Raw genomic sequence first — 18,762 nt, forward strand, 5'->3', positions numbered from 1 at the left:
CATTCTTGAACAGTCACATATATTTTCTAGGGCAGCAAAGATTTAACATCCAGTGAAAATACTCAAATGTGATGTTGATTGAATCATGCTGAATTTGGGGGCTAGATATGCAGAATGGCTAATGTGTGATTTAAATTATTTTGAAGAAAAATGCAGTACAAGAAGGCACTGTGATGATCTTGTTTTTAATTTCTTGTTTTCAAAATGTTTTAAGAATTAGAATGGCAATGTGATTTGGAAAGGAGTGCATGTCTGCAAAATTCCTTTTAATCTTGTAGATTTCACCACAATGTAGTTCATCATATTGGTTATTTCCATTTTTGCAACACCAATAAATGAAACAACAGGTTTCATATACTTCTTCCACTTCTCTGCATATTACTCCTGCTAAGTTTAACTATACTTTAAAACATACTGTTAAAAGTACAGTATGTACGCTCTTGACAATGTGAAATGAAAAAAATCAACGGGCAGTTCATGAGCTATGAACAAGATATTTAATTTTAATTGAAATTGGCCGTATTAATGGTTATGAACGTACTTAGGTTTCTGAATGTCACATGTATCACAAGCCATTTTAAGCCAATTCTTAACATATACACCTTCTTAGTAAGAACAAAACAAAATGTTCCATCTATTACCAATTCAAAGTAAAAACTAAAATGCTCTAAGCTGTCCCAAAAATCATTTTCATTTTCTTCTATTTTGATGCCACTCACAATAGTGATGGTCAAATAAAGCAGAGTCTGAACTGGCAAAATAGTTTCCTAAATATTTTTAAATTCAGAAATGAAATATTTGAAGAAGAGGAAAGCAGAAAACCCTTTCGTTCATTATTTAACAGAAATATGAAAGGATTAGCATATTTCATTGTCCTGATTGCCTGCTAGCTGTTCAATTTACTGTGACAATCAAGCAGTGCTTCTTAGCACAGTTGAGCACATGCTTTGTAGCTGATGTGTAGCTCTGTCCTGACTGAAGTTCAGGTTAATTAGGCTGAAAACAAAAAACGCTCAGGAGCAATGGAATAATTTCACATTCATAAAATATTAAATCATCGAGATCAAAAAAGAAACAATCAGATAATGCATCTGTCAAAAAGAACCAAATTAGATCCTTTACACTTGGAAGCAAGGACGCAATGATACTATTTTAGAATTTTTTCTATAGAAGAAAATTTTGGCAGAGAGTTTTCTTTTTCAGTTCTAAGCCCTAGGGTAGAGATCAGACGAAGACAAATTAGACTGAGAAAATAATTTCCAAGAAATCAAAACAATGCCATATAATAACACTTTCTGTCAAATTAGGACACAATTGCATTGGAACACTTTACACTATTTGAGGCGTGGAATGCCGCCAATTTTACAGCCAGTGTCTTGGTTAGAAATTTGAGCCTTGCATCTACTTTACTTGTCTAGCATGAGCATCAGAGAAGACGTGAATCTGGAGAACCCAGGTTAAACAATTAGTGTTTATTACTGTTTTCAGTTATTTCTTCTTTCCCCATGTTGTCATTTATCTGTGTTCTGCATGATTCCCTTTCCATCACCGCTGTTATCTGAGATGATAATTAATGGCTCCAGGTAAAAAGTAGGTTCTGAAAGTGCTGCAGCTATACAGAGTGCAACAGACAGTCTGATCACCCTGAAAATGCTAGGTTGCTTCTATTGAATCTCCAGTGGTCTATATCAATGGTTGTTGGTGGCTGGTTCGTTACATACAGACCAAGAGATGTCAAACTGTACCCACACCATTCAGTTAACTTTAGCCTGTCATATTTGGCACACTTTAAGTGGCAGTTAAGCGATTAAATAACTGATAAGCAGCTACTGTACATCCAAATAATGGAAACATTTGGGTTTGTCCATAGTTGCCCAAGAGTCAGACTGCCCTCCTGTCCAGTGCTAACTGTTGGCTAGAAGATGCTCGGTATAAACAAGTTACTTTGAAGGCAGAAATACTTTGAATTGTGTACCCAATGGGCAAAGAATGTAAACCAAAAATAAAGACAGTAAATGGATAATGTTATAATGCCAATGCTTCCCTTCAAATTGAGTTATCATAACTAAAAATATTTTTATACAGAAGCTTAACAGGACACGAAGCCATTTTTTGAAACTTTAGAGAATATCATATAGAATATGTCTAATTGGATTTATAGCAAGTAAGATGAACTAACAGGTGGGTCCAGATGATAAAAGCTTCCTGTTTAACCTGCAGCATGTAGGGCCAAATCAGAACCTTCTGATACAGAGGCTCTTTACAATGATGTGTTCAAAGGCAAAAACAAATGTCTTGGCCGTCAAACAAATCTCAAATCTTCTGATACAGAAAACAATGAAAAAACACAAATTTGTAAAGTCCTGCGTGGAAACTAAAGACATAGGAAGAAACACCACAGTACACCATAAGCAAGTATCACCCAGCAATTCTATCTTTTGAGCAGTACAATATACGAATGCAGCATTCTTTTTCCACATAGCTGAGTGTTTTGTTCAGAAAGAATAATTTAACTAAACTTCCTCTTTCATAATGTTTTTTCTATATTTTTTTTGTATAGAAAAATAAAAAAATATTTACATTTCATGAGGCAGAGTGGGGTATATTTACAGTCACTTTCAATTCCCAGCTTGACATCCTCTGTTCAAGGAGTTGATGAAGTGAAGCACTGCTCATTTCAAACGTTCACACCCCTAAAACCTTAAGACAGCCAGTTCATCAAATGATTCCACTGCAGTTTCAATCTCACTGAAAATCTTCAGGACAAAAAAACTATGGGCTATATTTCTATTTCTATTCACATTGCATGAACCATTTAAAAAGGCATGCAAAGTAACACTTGTTGTCAGTTGGGTGGGCTGCATTTTCCATGAAGTCAGGCATGTCTACCGAGGAAGGCACTCAATGCGCAGGCTTAGTTCTTCTGCAGTTCAGAAGCAAGCGGAGGCAAGCACTGTCAGTTATGCTACACTTGATCAAACAACCTGAGGGGCTGACTTCAGCAGCATCGGAAACATAATGAAGAGATTTTTTCTTCCCTATTATTATTTTTGTGCTAAGATGTACAGTGCTGGTGGGCATCACCAATAATTGGTTTCAGAAAGCACAACTGTTGTTTCTTAGAAAACTGGGAAATTACAACTGAGACCAGGAGTATCGGATAAAGTCTATCCCCCGGTCAGCTGGTAGGTACAGTATGGTGGTGAGGAAAGGCTCTGTTTCCCAGGAGACTTAAAATGAAGACAATGTCCTATTAACACTGATGCAACTAGAGTTGTTTTTCAATTTTTTCTTCTTGGATTAGAATCCCCCCTTCATCATAATGTAAAAGTTATAATGTACATTAACCTCTGCATAATGATGAATACACATTTCAGTAGGAGACACTGGAAATAACATAGAGCAATAACTTTTAACATGCCCCCTACAATCAATCAGAAAGAAAATTGCAGACAGCGAATAGCAAATTTGAAAAAGGCGGTAAATTACAAAGCCTATTGAGAACAATATGATCCTATCTGAAGATCAACCACCCAAATCATTGATTCCCTTGTACAGTGAGATTGCTCTTGCTTGGCTGGCATGGACTATGGGAGAACACCGATCAGCTATCTGCTAGTTGTAAGTGACTGCATACTCCTTAACTGGGAATGAAAGGAATCCATCTGCTTTTAAAGACAGAGAAGGGTATCATTTAGGGGTTCAATCTGGCATTTCATAGTTTGTCTCCAAAAATACGTTATTGTATAGTATGAAGCATAGTATTGTATTTTGTGTAAGCAACACAGTATAACTACAGTAACTTACAGTAGCCCAGTATGAAAAATTACTTTTAAATATTTGTATTACACAAGCTATTTCCATCCCATTCTGATGCACCTTGCAGATCAGTATGATGACTTGGTTATTCAGACACCTGCTTCTATATGAAAGTTAGGTTTTGTAGCTTTTTGGTTTTCTTGAGTCATATGTTGCCAACAGTATTTTTGTCTCCCACTTTCACTCTGTAGTTTGTATAATATTGTTTCTTCCATTCTCCCCCCTTACTCCTGATGAGTTTAAAGAGCGCCTTTTCAAGATTCTGTTAACGATGTCGCTGCATGTCTTCCTGTACTGATACCGGAGCAGGGAGTACACAAAAGGATCACAGGCCGCCTTACTGTAAGCCAAGCACTTGGAAACAGCTCCCCAGTGGGGGTTGATAGGCACTGCTGGAAACAGCTCCACTAGCCTGTCAAGACACACATAGAAAGAAAAGAGCAAATCAGGCAGAAGCGTTTACAGACGGCCTTACATTGTCCCCCAAGACATCTGCTGAAGTCATCGTAGCAAACCAAAACAACAACAAAATCCCGCAGTCTACTATACAATCTGTCATGAGATGATTTTTATTTTGTTTTACTTCAAAACACATTTCTGTTCAATGCTCATTAAGTAGTGAGTCATTCATCTTGGGAGTTCCTCTGCAGATTTTCAACCATTTTCAGTCTATTGAAGCATCTTTTTGGGTCAATGATATGAAAGATACATTAGAGAAAAGAGGCCAGAGATAAAATGTTTTAATTTATGCTCCAATTCTAGTTAATTCAGTTTTTATATGGTGCTAAACAATTTAATTTAAATTTAGAATTAAGGAGAGAGAGAGTACTCTTGTACAAAATGCAATACAATCAAATGAGGGATGAAGACTCTTCACTTTCAGCTAAACCTGACTATTTTATTAAACTGAAAGCTTCCATCATGTGCAGGAAAGATGCTTTGCACATAAACTGCACTGTATGTTTTCTACTATGACATACAGTATACTGTATGTAGTAAATCAAATTATTCTCTATTGTTATTGCCTAAAAATAAAATTAATGTTATACTTCTCTCTTCATGAGCTTGTTCCTGCACAGCTCTACAACAATTGATATTTGCCAGCCTATGTAGTTACAATTTCTGGAGGAGTATTTGAAAGGTCTGTACACATGACCTACTGTACATATCCCTTCTTAAGGCAAAGATCTGCTCCTTGTTCAAATTTCCAGGTGTTTAGCAAACAAAAGTCAGGGCCCTGAACAGAGACCTACCAGGGTTTAAAGGGACAGTAAACTGAGGAAACACAAGCAACAACTTTAACACAATATGACAAATGTTTGTTAAGTCCTGCACCAAAATGGATCTTAGAATTTCTAACAAATACAGGGATTTTAAGAATTGAGCCTACCTGATGGCTCCATACCTTTTTAAAACATCCTGTTTTTATGCCATAAAGCATTAATGTATATTAGCAATAAACAGATCCCATTTGGGAAACATACTGTATGACAGAAGCCAGGACAAGACCCTGGACAGGTGGCCTGTCCATCTCAGTGCTCACACACATACAGGCACAAAACACTGATTAATTTGTCAATCCCTCCTTCAGCCATGTGCTTCCAGGATAGGCTTTGACTTGTCACAGCAGACACAGATAATCAATATAGTTGAAATATATAGAATATATAGATTATCAATTCTATTTTCTATCAGGATAAAAGCTTGTGAAACATGGGTTTACTGTTAAAGTCGTTTAGAAAGGGAAGTGTTTTGAACACTGGAATGAGTGTATAAGGCATGATGAGGTTTATTATATCCACCAGTTTTATGGTAAAGGTTAGGGTTATGGATAAGATTGTGTACAGTATAGAGCCATGTTAGTACTACTTGAGTGTTTTTAAGTGAATCTATAACAAGTTGCATAACAGTATAAAGACTAGTAATTTTTTGTGAAAACCATGTATAAACATTAGCCTTAATACAGTGTACATTAGGAATACACATCACATATTCTTCAGAAATTGTACTCCACAAAAAACTTTACTATTATTGAAGTTAATTTATCATAGAATTAAAATCAGTTTTCTTTATGTTAGTGTCCTGAGTCTATGCTGTATGGCTGAACAATACCTATTGACCTGTAATGCAAAATGAGTAAAATTGAAAAAAATAACTCAATGTACTAGTTTTAAAAATATTGGATTATATTAAGTTTTCATACATCTTAAAGGAGCAGTTGGAAGAGCAATAAATTAAAATTAGGTGTATAGCACTATCATTACCACTGTCTGTGTATCTGTTTCACACATTTGAGAAGCTACTTTCCCGCAGGAATATGCTACAGAAACACCTAAATGTTCACTCTTCATTGCAAATCACAGAGAATAGTACTCACAGGCCAGTGAAAGAGGAATGCGATGACTGTGATGGCCACCAGTGTCCTAGTCTCCTCTAACCCGCCAACTCATCTGTTGACATGTCACTGGCTATGTAGGCCAGTACAAGGGGTTCAGTTCCTGCATAAGGACAGGCTCATCCCTCACTGACTGTGATTAATTCCACCCTTTCCTTTGATGGTGCTAAACCAATTGTGTGCCATCCTCCTGTCACAGTTGGCTAGTGACATGCCCCAGGTTAGGCTCCTGATGCCTGGATCATAAAGCCTAGCCTGCACTTGGGTAAGTGACTCTACCAGTTAGGTGCTGGATTTCTACATTTTTATTAAGACCAAATTAGCTTTTTCACATACCAATGACATACTGAATGCTGTCAGCCCTAGATACCTACTGTAGAGTATGGAGTTGAAGACAGATATTAAGACCCCTTTTCTAGTCCAGGCAGAATATTTACAACTACAGTATGTGTTAATATGAACAAGGGTTTAATAAACACTGAAAATATACAATTGATAATTTGGTTATAATGTGCATTATTAAATCTCAAGCAATACAGAATTCTATCCATCTAGTTTAGCCCTCAATGAAAATACAGTAGTTAAGGTTTTAATAAAGGTTCTGTCCTTCTTCCATCAGTGTGTTTGAGCGCTGCAATATTTTTACTTCTGAAATGTGAACTACTGTAAATGGTATGTCAGACCCCATTATCTGACCCCCTCCTTTTAGCTCACATCCCAAACTTCTCTCCAATGAATACAGACGACAAATTAGTCTTTTCTCTTGTTTAGTCTTCTCTTTGTCTGCACACTTAATGGTACAATATCTTATATGTACTGCAGGTATGTTCACCTGTCTTATATGTTGCTTCAAAATTAACAGTTGCAATACTGTTTGCTTGTCACATTTAGCACACATTTAGCACATCTTAATTAACTGGAAGTTATACAAATGTGAATGGGTCCATTTATATTTGACATTCATTAATTGTTTTTTCCAGTTCAACATTGGATAACACTGCTAAACTACACTGAAAGGTCCTAACTTTGGTCTATTCGTCAATTATATTTTCTCATGTACTGTAGGTACAAAGGACAGATATTACACATGCAGAAGAACTCTTGACCCAGTGGCTGATCTCTGTTAAGTGACTTCATAATCAATGTTTGAATGAAAGGGCTGAGTTTATTTAGATTAATGTGATCCAGATAATGCTTTAAAATACATTTCTTAGATTTGTTGTGTGTTATTCATGCTTGACTTTATGTTTAAGTATGTGTTATAACCATATATGAGGTATTTATGTGCTTTAAAATCAATACATGTTTTTCCTTAACTACCTCACACTGTTCTGTGGACATTGCATCCACAACAGAGCAGGGGATGAACAGCCCTCTAACCTCTTCACTTTTACCTTCACAGATACTTGTTCTTGCAGGTTTACAGTGAATGTCACAGCACCATTCTGATTCCAAGAAGAGTGATTTTAGTTTATTAATTTACTCTCACTTAATAAGTCTGGGATACTGTCTTAATTCAGGAGCATTTTTATAGCAGTAGCAGCAGACTGGGAACATTTTTAATACTATTTAAAAAACTTTTTTCAAGACAGTCAGAACAATACTAATTTCATGTCACTGTTTGGTGTTACAGTGCAATAAAATAGTGTATTAGTGGTGCTAGTAGGGAAGTGTCATATGACATAAGTCACTTCTGTCTGTGTGCTTGTTCCATATTACTCCATGGTCAGTAATGCTTATTCAAATCAGATAAAATACAAAATAAATGAAGGTAAAAAACAGAATTTGACATTTGCATTTAAAGAAAAATGCTAATCTGTGATAGGTATTTTGAAAAAGTCCTTGGCTCTTTGCTTTCTGAGCTTATTTTCAATCTCATCCCTTTAAGCTTACCATAAACTGATTCCAACTTCTATCTAAAAACTCGAAAACACCGCTAATTATAAAACAATGCGTGTATTGTAGCTTTTCATTAAAGCTCACGGCCACCGAGTGTTTTGCCTCATTCTGTAAGTCCCCCAAGCGGATTTTGCAGGTGACACTTATCATGAATACCAGAGCCCATTTAACTCACATTTCAGTCCTGCAGCTCCACAGTATAGCCTGGAGTGGATCTGTAACAGTTGTGGGTTTATGTTCTCCACCAGTTAAAAAGATTTTCAGACAAATATTATTTTCAGTAGAAAGAATATGTATATAGTACGTGCAAATGAAAACGAACAAAAAAAATGTCATACAGTGACATGACAACAGTCAACAGCCTTGACAGTTGTCTTGACTTACATTAACTTATTAAACAAAATTGTGTATACTGCAAGGAATAAATACTTACAAAACCTTAGGGTTTAAGTTATTATTCTATTTTTATGTACTCTATCAGTACCTGGCACTGCACTATTCCTTGCTACTCTTTAACAACATTCTTGAACACAATATAATTTACAGTGTAATAGTTCACAAAAAATGTGAGTGTTTGGTGTTTTTATCATCTAATGCAATTTTTGACATAAGAGAATAAAGTCAAATGCAGCTCATTTCTTGCTTATGTTGCTGTCCTGTGTTTCCTTTAAAAAAAAAGATTTCTTATCCATGCTGTGAGCAGATGTGCTGAGTACAGCTTGCCTGTGCTCTGATATTTGGCAAATGGCATTGGCACTATTTAACATACCATTGAAACTCCCTAAACACAGCTGAAAAGGTTAATAAATTATTGATACTACTATAACATTTTGTAGTACTGGCACCATCAGTTGAAAAATCCAGTGCTCCTTTGCCATTAATGGAGCCCTGCACGAATCAGTTTTCCTATTGATGCACTAATTTACCACATTGACCTTGTCACTGCAATAATTAACTGAGAGGTTTTCAGTTTTGGAGTGGATTTCAGCAGTCAAAGAGTGATCTATCAACATATGAGAATCACAAAAAATTAAACAACTGACTATACTGAAAAAGGAGATGAAATATTGCAAATTGAATGACTAGGAAATGAATCCTTTCCGGGGAGCTTTACTAAATATTGGCTTTGAGGTTGGAAGGTACTAATACACCAAAACATTTGTGTCAAGATCTAGACTCAAACATCTTTAAACCTGACTTCTTAATAATTATCTTTCTCATTTTAAGGACATAGGAAAAAACAACCATCAGTGTTCAGAATCCAAGTGTTAAATGTATAAAGTTGCATTTATATTCTCTTCGTTTTATGTGATAAATACTATGTTTCATTGTAATCTGGACAGGCATCTAGAGAATATGGTATCAAAATCCTATTTTTTTTAATTGTTAAAGATTTTTTATTACTGTTGCCCCACAGTTTAATCTTTCACTGGCAAGAGATTTAAAGCCTGCCAGGGGGGCACGGTGTCTATCTCCCTTTGTTTATTTTTGTGTAATAGGAACATCTTGTGGAGGTGCAAAATTCAACACTGCATAGAAGTGGAATTAAGTACTGAATTATTGACTGAAATTATCCCCTTCTCTTTCCCATATTCCAGTTCATATATCTGTACAAAAAGTACTTGTCTCAGCCTTTCATCTGTAGTGTAACAGAATTTCATTTTATTTCAAATGCTTAGGGGGTTTCTCTTATAGTATAAAATAGTAGTGCTATTCTCTGATTTATCACCATTTTCCTTTACAAATCAATCATTTAAATGTGGAATTAAAACAAAAGACCTTTTCATTTGTTTACACAATTTGAATAAGCATATACAGTACACTATTTATCTTTAAATCTCTTTATTGCTTGTTGGTTTTCTATAAATACATTAAGTTAAAATATTCTTATCATGACAATAAAGCTATTGTGAGTATAAGATACAGTATATCTTTATACTTTGAATTTATAGCAGATTTAGAATCGAACATAATAACTAAACATACTGTACACTATCCGGGGTAATGATCCATTTATGGTCACTGGTCATGTTAGAGGGAACGATTGAGGAATAGGAACTAGAAACCTGTGGAACTTGCAGGCATCATACACCTCATAGAAGTGATATATTTAATGTTTTAATACTGTAGCTTCTACATCCTAATCCATTTTAATGGGTCCTACTGATAACATACAATGTTTTGCGTTCTAAATTGTTCTTCAAGTATATTTTTACTGCTACATAGTAGGGAAAAACTCCTGGATGAAGTATAAGGCTATGTCTGATGTGAGATCCTCTTCTGTGTGAGAACAAAAATGGCTCATCTTACACACGGATTATAGTCTTTGAATTACAGGCAATGGACTTTGCTTTATGTAGCGAGTCAGCCTTGCTAGCACTTTGTCTTCTTGTGACTCACCTTGTTATTACATATGGTGCAAAGCAAAGCACAAAGGTGCCAATGAAGGTGCTAATCTTTTTGGTTGCTCTCTGTCTCCGCCTTCTCTGCTCCTCAAGGCACCGCTGTCGAACACTGTGAAGGTGAAAGACAAGAATGAGAAGCGGTTGAGTCTTCGAAGTAAAATAAAGAGAAGAAAGCAAAAACAGCTGCGTTCTATGTGAAATCAATACACCAACTGATGTGTGATTTAAGAAACTGCTTGGGGTTGTGAGGCATTTAGAGGAAAAGGGAAATGCTCAGTTCATCTTTTTCTCACCAGAAAGCATTTAATCAGGTTGGAGCAAGAATACTGCATATGATAAAGTAGCCACTTGAGTAAATAGAAAAGGGTCCTGCATCATTGCTAGTACAATACTTAGTACTTCAGCCCTCAAAGGGAATTAAAAAAATACAAGACAGAGCCAAGGGATAGTCCTCTATGTGTTTTTATACACGTGTGTACTTGTGTCACCTGGAATATACTGATATTAGTTTAGTGTGAGCAAAACTGGGCATGACACCAAACTTTAGTTCTGAAGTGATGCAATATAATGTATTATTATCATCTTAGCATCTCTTCATTAAACTATTACCTTAACCATTCTATGGGAGAGAGAACATATATTGCTTTTTTTAATGCTGACTTGTGCCATTTAGTATTGAAAGGTTTCCAAATAGGTGTTACCAAATACTGTACTTTGCCTGAGCGTTACTGCTTGTAGGATTCATTCCAGCCCTAACGTTGCTTGGCCTCCTTAGCTACTGTATGTGATATGTAGACACTAGTGTTTTGGAAAATGGTTTGGATTGTATCACTGCATATTACTATCACCACAAAATCTGTTTCTTCTTCCAGGTCCTGTGCTTTTCATATTCATGTGTGTTTCTGTCCTGTTGCTGAGGAATTGTGACTAGACATAGTGACATAGTTCATACAGTATATAAATTCCATCTACAGTGACGAAGAAATGACATGTAAACCATTTACCTACAGTTAGTCTCTCATGGGGCAAGACATAAAAAACAATATCATAATAGATACAAGCTCTCTATGTCAAAGATTTTTATTTATTGTTTATTTTACTGTTATTTCTGAAGTCTATCGCCTTTGCTGGCAATGTGTTTAAAGACAATCTCATTCTGTTCTCATCAGTGTGGCTGCAATTAGTATGGGCAAAGACCATCTTAATATTTCTGAAAAAAAAAGATGCACTTGATGGGGGTAGAAAACATAAGGTATTAATATAGGTGTCATTATCCTTCATCCATTATCTGACAGTTACTCATTCTTAGTAAGGTTCACAGCAACTGTAAACGTATCCCAGAGTTATAGGGTGCACTCTAGTCAATTGTGCAGCACCAACAGGTACACTGGGTCAATTTGGTGACACCAATTAATCTAGTCGGCATGTTGGTTTAATGTGTGAGGAAACCACAGAACCTGGGGAAGACCTACACAAACACATGGAGAACATGCAAACTCTCCGCAGAACTCCACCACACCAGGAACAAACAGAGGACTCAACATCTATTAGGAAATAGCATTAATCACCACATCATCATATTGCAAATCATTGTTAATAACATCTATTAATAAATACCAAAGTAAAAATCACTAATATTTCTTTGAAAGTATAACTTCTGTATAAAAGGGATGCTTATTATATGCAGTTTGGTATCAGTTACATTCTAATCAGAAGTTACAGAGGTAAGAGTAAACAGCATTGAACACGTACAGTAAATACTTCTAATTCATCATCCAGGTGGATGCTGCACATTGGTGGTGGTGGAGGGGAGTCCCCATTACCTGTAAAGCGCTTTGAGTGGAGTATCCAGAAAAAGCGCTATATAAGTGTAAGCAATTATTATTATTATTATTATTATTATTATTATTATTATTATTATTATTATTATTATTATTAATTTAGCATTAGAGTAAGAAAACCTTAATCATTGTTCATACAATACGTCAGTTATGCCACACCAGACAAGCTACCATCTCTGAGGTTTTCATTAATGATCGTTTTGTAAAAAATAGTAGTAGCAGGCTTGTTTGGAGATGGGGAAACCCAAATTAAAACGAAGCAGGGCACGGGTATTTGTCCCGCACGGATATTTCCGTCGATTTTTATTTCAAGTTCGAATTCTAAATTGTTTCACGCTTCTTACGTCACGCAGTCATAAGCATGAGTGCATCGACTGTACATAGCTGAGATAATTGCGCTTGTTCTAATATTTACACTCTTCACTAAGAAGGCATGTTGGCAAACGACTTTAAGGAATGGTACAGTAGTTGTGACCCATGCTTTCTTGTCGTGCCTTAATGCCAGAGCTTTTCACAAGCTGGTAAAAGAACAGATTGTCTTGTATTGAAGGCAGGCAACATTATATGGGTTTGTGACTGCATATAATAACTGTTCGCTGTCCCATTTTGTAATAATGTTAAATAGTTTAAAAATATATATTTATAAGTTTTATAGGTATAAAAGGACGAGATAGACTAAATTGTGTAAACATTCTTCGATGTATCAGATTTAGTGAGGTACAGTACTACTAACGTCGTCTCTAATACAGTTCCCACAGCAAAATAAGAAATTATCATTTAATATAGTGTATATAATAAAGGATTTCACTGAACTAACATACTCGCTTTGCATTCTCGTGAAGGCCGAATTAAAATCTCAAGACGTGTATTTTGTATAACGATCTCAGATCAGAGCTAACTTTACACTTGTAGACTAATCAAAGCTTTTGGCTGCCATGTCTTTTTTATTTTATTAAAGTATTATATCATCAAAGTGACAAAATGTTTAACAGTGTCATTGAATACGTATTTTCACTTTATGGTAACATTTTCTATTCCGCTTTTACGCGTTTTGTGTTTTTTTTATTTTGTGCTGGAATGTCCATTAAAGGCATGGCAAGCTCCTGTTGAGAGGACCTCTACTAATCCAAGCAAAATAATTTTCCGGCAACAGCACTTACATTAATATTGCATGGAATATATTAAGAAATATAGGTAAATGTAAATGGCTTAAAAGCAGAGTGTCCCACGCTTAGAATCCTAAATATATGAAGGGCAAATTCCCTATGTAATAACCATATTAGTCAAATAAACAAAAACTAAGAAGCTCAATAAAAAAAAATCATTTTAAATCTTGCAAAGCTGCCACGTTGATCAGGAAGGAGTTAAGATTAATTATAAAGATCATTCAAACTGTAACAATATATCATATACGGTGTTGTGGAGATTATACAGTACATACAATTTGAATTTCTTGGAAGTTTAAATATTAAAACTTGAGTCATTTCATTATCTGCGAACGTCAAAGTAACGTTCTAAGTAACGAAAACTTCATTTTAATAAGAATCGTTTAGATATGACGGTTGATCTTAAATCAAAGTGAGTCCTGTTTTACCGATACGTTTAAAATACCCGTGTAAAAAACCGCCAAGCGTCTGTTGCGCAGACCTTCATATTGGACCTTGATTTTTTCTTACCTTGGATGAATGTCCACAAGTAGCACCAGAGTCTGCATTGTAATAATGTCTATCCTTTTACAGTGGAACCGCGCCACTTTGAGCACTTTCAGATATGTGACACACAATACTATCAAGGACAAGAGGAAAGTGAGGGAGTGGAAAGCCACAGTAAAAATAACAAACTGAGTCCGGCTACCGCTTGCCCTGGCGTTGCACAGAGTACAAGAGGCGTAAAGTTGATGGTACCCCACCCAGGAGAGGCAAGCTGCTACAGTGGAGAAGGACATGGAATGTGCCCACGTGTAGCCAAGCACCACAGCAGCATCCCGGTGGCGCATTTTTGAATGGTAACTTAGTGGGAAAACGACAGCAATCCACCTGTCGATGCTCAGGGCAGCCATACTCAGCATAGAATTAGTAGTCAAAAAGCTGTCCAAGAAGCCAACGATCTGGCAAAAGCCTTCCCCGCCGGGGTGCCCCTTGTTGATGATTCCCACTAGAGTGAGCGGCATGTTGGAAACAGTCATCAACAGGTTGCAGAAGGTTAGGTTAAGGATGAACAGACCCGGCACTTGCTTGCGTATCTCCGGGCTGTAGAGAAAGCAAATCAGCACCAGCACGTTGGACAGCAACGACACTATTATGATCACTACTACCAGGAAAGAGACAATCACCTCTGCTGTGTCCATGGTGCGTCCCGCTCAGATATCCAGTGTTTCAATAATGGTATCCAGCCACCAACAGCAGCACCAGAATGGCATGGTGTTAGCTACAAGATAAATCCACCACCGTGCCCCTATAGTCCCTATTATTTCCCGAGGAGAGCGGCAGATCTGCTTCTTTCAACGTCACTGCCTTCAACCTTGTGCGCAAAGCAGCAGGGATGTCCATCAAGCTGCGAAGGACCAAAAATAATCAGGAGGACTGAACCAATATCTCTAGAGATAAGCTCTAGCACACAATCTCCCCATCGATACCAAAAAGTGTATTTATCAAGTTTTTTTTTCTTTGCAGACGTCTTCTGGCACTGCCTCCGCACAGACCGCCTTTCACGTCTTACACTCTGTAAATCCTGTCTCGCGCTTGAAGGATTCAATCCGAATATTCCCAAAACCAAGTATCTGTATAAAACCTCATATCCTCAGGTTGCTTAGGAAAAGGTCCTGTTCTCAAAAGCACCGATGGGCTTGAAAAACCGCTTTACCATTGGACAGGTGATTTATTTGCTTTCCAAATCTGATACTGGATTATGCCCCTTCTTCGTCTCTCCAAATTGACCGTATGTGACAGTATACGAAAGAGTAATATTTCCTCTGCAAAAACAAAATGAACATATTCAAACTGCAAATGCTACAACAGATAATGAAATCCGTGTTGTAATTTAAACAAAGGAATTTCTTCATATTACTCTGAGAGAAATATTAGCGTTACATGCGATGTTAGGTAGGAAAAACGATGTTTTATCAGGCATAGTATCTTCACGGGGATGAGCCGGGCTGTGAATTTGTAGAATCGGATTTAATTAATTTTGATCACTGAAGTGTGGACATGAATTATTCCAGATCAAATGTGACTTACTTTCTTTCAGACATATAATCCGTAACAAAATGAAAAGACTGCGTGTTATATGGTTGTGTCCAAGCTTAAACATTGCGTGCCACAGTTTTAAAGCAGGTAATAGCTTAGTCATCAATTATGAATATAAAAAAAATGTCGAGGAGACGTATCCTATCAACAGTATAACTTCCAATTTCAGCGTTTCAGCGGGATAGGATTAGAAAGGATAGTTCCGCAGAAAATGATTAATTCCAAGCGGGTTCGTACTGTGTGGACAGTTGTAAATTGTATTTGTGATCATAAGGTTAATGCGAATGATAAGTACAGTAAATGTTTTATTAAACAGATCAAATTCTTACATACTTCACCATGCAGCGTGACAATGACTCAAAAACATGCAACCAAATGCAAATAAAGTTAATCAAAAGTGGAAAACTTCAGACAGGCTGCTGACTTTTACATGCTGGCAAAACAATCGTTGTCAAAGTACCCCCCCAAAACAGACAAGAACATGAAATGGCAGCAGCAAAGGCTTGGCGAAGCATCTTGACGGGTCACACAATGAAATTCACGAGCTCAATGGGTCACAGACTTCATGTAATTATTGTCTTAAAGAGAAAGGCAACTAAAACTAGAAACTACAGTACAGTATAAAAACTGACTTCGACACGTGGTAGTTCACGTACAAGGAATGTGTCCCAATTCTCCTAATCACCTGAAATCACAGGGTTGAACACAAAGTAGGATATACTGTAGTTCTAATGTGATCAACGTTAAGAATAAAATAGTATAACAGTTTCTTCTTTTCTGTCCCAATACTTTTGGAGGGCAATCTTAGCAAAATACACGTGAAACATTATTATTATTATTATTATTATTATTATTATTATTATTATTATTAAGAAGAAGAATAAGCTTTAACGGAACCAAGGTGTGATCATTGCCATTAATTGTTTGCTTCTGTATAAAGAGATCCACACTTCGAAACGTTCTCTGCAGTTCATAATTCTCTGGTATTTTAATGGCCAATTAGATACAGTAATCCGTGAAGGAAAATAGAGCAGCACAATTAGAAGCTTAAAACTCAAGTGGGCAGTACTAATATGCTGCACTGCGCAGATGTTGTTACTATGCTTGTAACACACTGTCCATTAATTAGGTTAATTAAATATAAGCAAATAAAATATGATAAAACTGGTATGTTAATTTTATGATTAGCACTATTAGTTGCATTATGACCTTTACTTAGACAACTAAGGGGTGTTACAATCAGAAAATACAATTGTACATACCATATAATGTAAGATATTCACTATTCACTGATAGGTTCTTATCGAGGTGAAGTGCTGAAATACTTACAGTATTTAAAAAAGTCAAACCATTTTCCAAATATATTTTCAGGTTGTGCAATTCAAATGTTCAGGTTGGCATTAAACTGAAAATCATAGGTAAGCCAACTTGTTTGGAATGTAGGGTCCTTATTAAACAATTAAGTTCTGGTGATTCTGGCTCTTGCTTCTTTGGTTAGTGTTAATTTGTAAATGAACTGAGTTCAGGATTGGATAATTGATACGTCAAAAAAACAAGTATTCCAAATCTCCATCCATCCATCACTTGAAATTGTTTATTCCATGCTGAAAAGAAAAGAGACACAACTATTCAGCTGTGAAGCCTTCTTCGGGTGTAAGTGTACTATCTTGCTGCTTACAGTATATTCCAAATATGTGTTTACAAAGTCTTTGTGTACACAGTTCTAGGAAAATAAACCAATTAACTTTCCCAGAGAAAGGGTTGGGGCTTGTAGTGTTATAGTATATGGTTCCCTACTATTCTACTTCTAGAGTTAAGCTTTTCTAGAAAATCTGTATGATGAGGGTACAATGACAACTGGGCTAGTTAACTGAAAATGAAAGTGCATAATAATTTAGTTTTGCAAATGAACCTACAGTAGCTCCAGTGATATTAGAGCAGGCATAGAAAACCAATAAGAATACAGAGCATTAAAGCTACGTGATAGCTCCTACTTTTAGATCAGATACCTACTGACATCTCAAAATAAGAACCTGTGCTCATTTGTAGTTATCATGTCACCAAATAAATAAAATGTTAATGATTTTTTTCAAAATTATTTTTGATTTTTGTTCTGTATTGCATATAGTAATTAGTGGAGAATTGACCATTTTCCATCTTTTATATAAATGGGAAACAAATTAGCTGTGTGTTCATTTCACTGACCATCGGGATCAAGACAAAGCAGAATTAGAGATTTTCTTCTCTTTCACGGATTACTTTATACTGATACATTAATATCAATTACTCTGCTTGTTCGGTATACAGTACGGTCTACACCGGTTTTAGAATTTCCTTATTTCTGAGTTCTGCGTTTTGGCAACTGATTCAACTAATTACTGACCTAATCTTCCAAGTTTAAAGACTTCTCTTCTCTGACTAATACAGGTTTGTTCAGAATATAAGAACATAACCAAGTCTGTGAATAGAGGAGGCCATTAGACCCATTTATCTCATTAGGTTTTTAATAGTTAATTGATCCAATGCCATCTAAGATCATAAAAAACAGGGTATTGGCACCATAAACATGGCTTGCTCCAGATTGTGTAAAGATGTACCTCAGTGTTATGTACTTCTCTTTAGTTTCAACTCATACCCTCTCGTTTGTATCTCAGTGTTGAGACTTTGTGTTCACTTTGTCAATTCCTTTGAAGATTTTGAATAGTTAAATAGTTAAATCAGGTCCTCACGTAGGCTGTTCAAGACAAAAGAGTAGTCCATTAGTAGTACATTCTTTTGAGTCTGATTACTCTTTTTTGTGTACCAGGGTAACCACAATTGAGATTTTTAATATTCGGGAACAGGAGATCTTACTGTACAAAGAAATTACACAATCTAATCAGAATATCTTTTTATTTAATTTCTGTACTTTAACTATATCTACAGTACCATCATTCTGTTTGTTTTCTTATTGATTCCCAGTGTTATCTAGAGTTCAGATCATTGATGTAAATAAGAATGAACCGTGGCCACAATACAGATCTGTGCAGTACTCCTCCCTAATTGAATGGACAAATCTGTACTCTATCATTTGAACAGTTCTCATTCCAAACACTTTTTTCTGAATGCCTACTATCTGCAATTTGAGGATTAATATTTTATCAGAAACCTTGATAATA

At 36.0% G+C, this 18,762-nt stretch overlaps 1 protein-coding gene across 1 annotated transcript; it reads right to left on the minus strand.

The window, feature by feature from the left end:
* Positions 1-1,859: 1,859 nt before the first annotated feature.
* On the minus strand, positions 1,860-15,045 carry gpr26 (G protein-coupled receptor 26). The gene is made up of 3 exons (XM_088635155.1): positions 14,036-15,045; positions 10,514-10,627; positions 1,860-4,231 (listed from the first exon to the last, which is right to left on the minus strand). The coding sequence occupies exons 1-3, from the start codon at positions 14,704-14,706 to the stop codon at positions 4,000-4,002; spliced, it is 1,017 nt and encodes a 338-aa protein (XP_088491281.1). The 5' UTR covers positions 14,707-15,045; the 3' UTR covers positions 1,860-3,999.
* Between the last annotated feature and the right edge of the window lie 3,717 nt (positions 15,046-18,762).

Source organism: Lepisosteus platostomus, chromosome 6 (genome assembly GCF_059453375.1).
Source record: "Lepisosteus platostomus isolate fLepPlt1 chromosome 6, fLepPlt1.hap1, whole genome shotgun sequence".
NCBI classification, from domain to species: domain Eukaryota; kingdom Metazoa; phylum Chordata; class Actinopteri; order Semionotiformes; family Lepisosteidae; genus Lepisosteus; species Lepisosteus platostomus.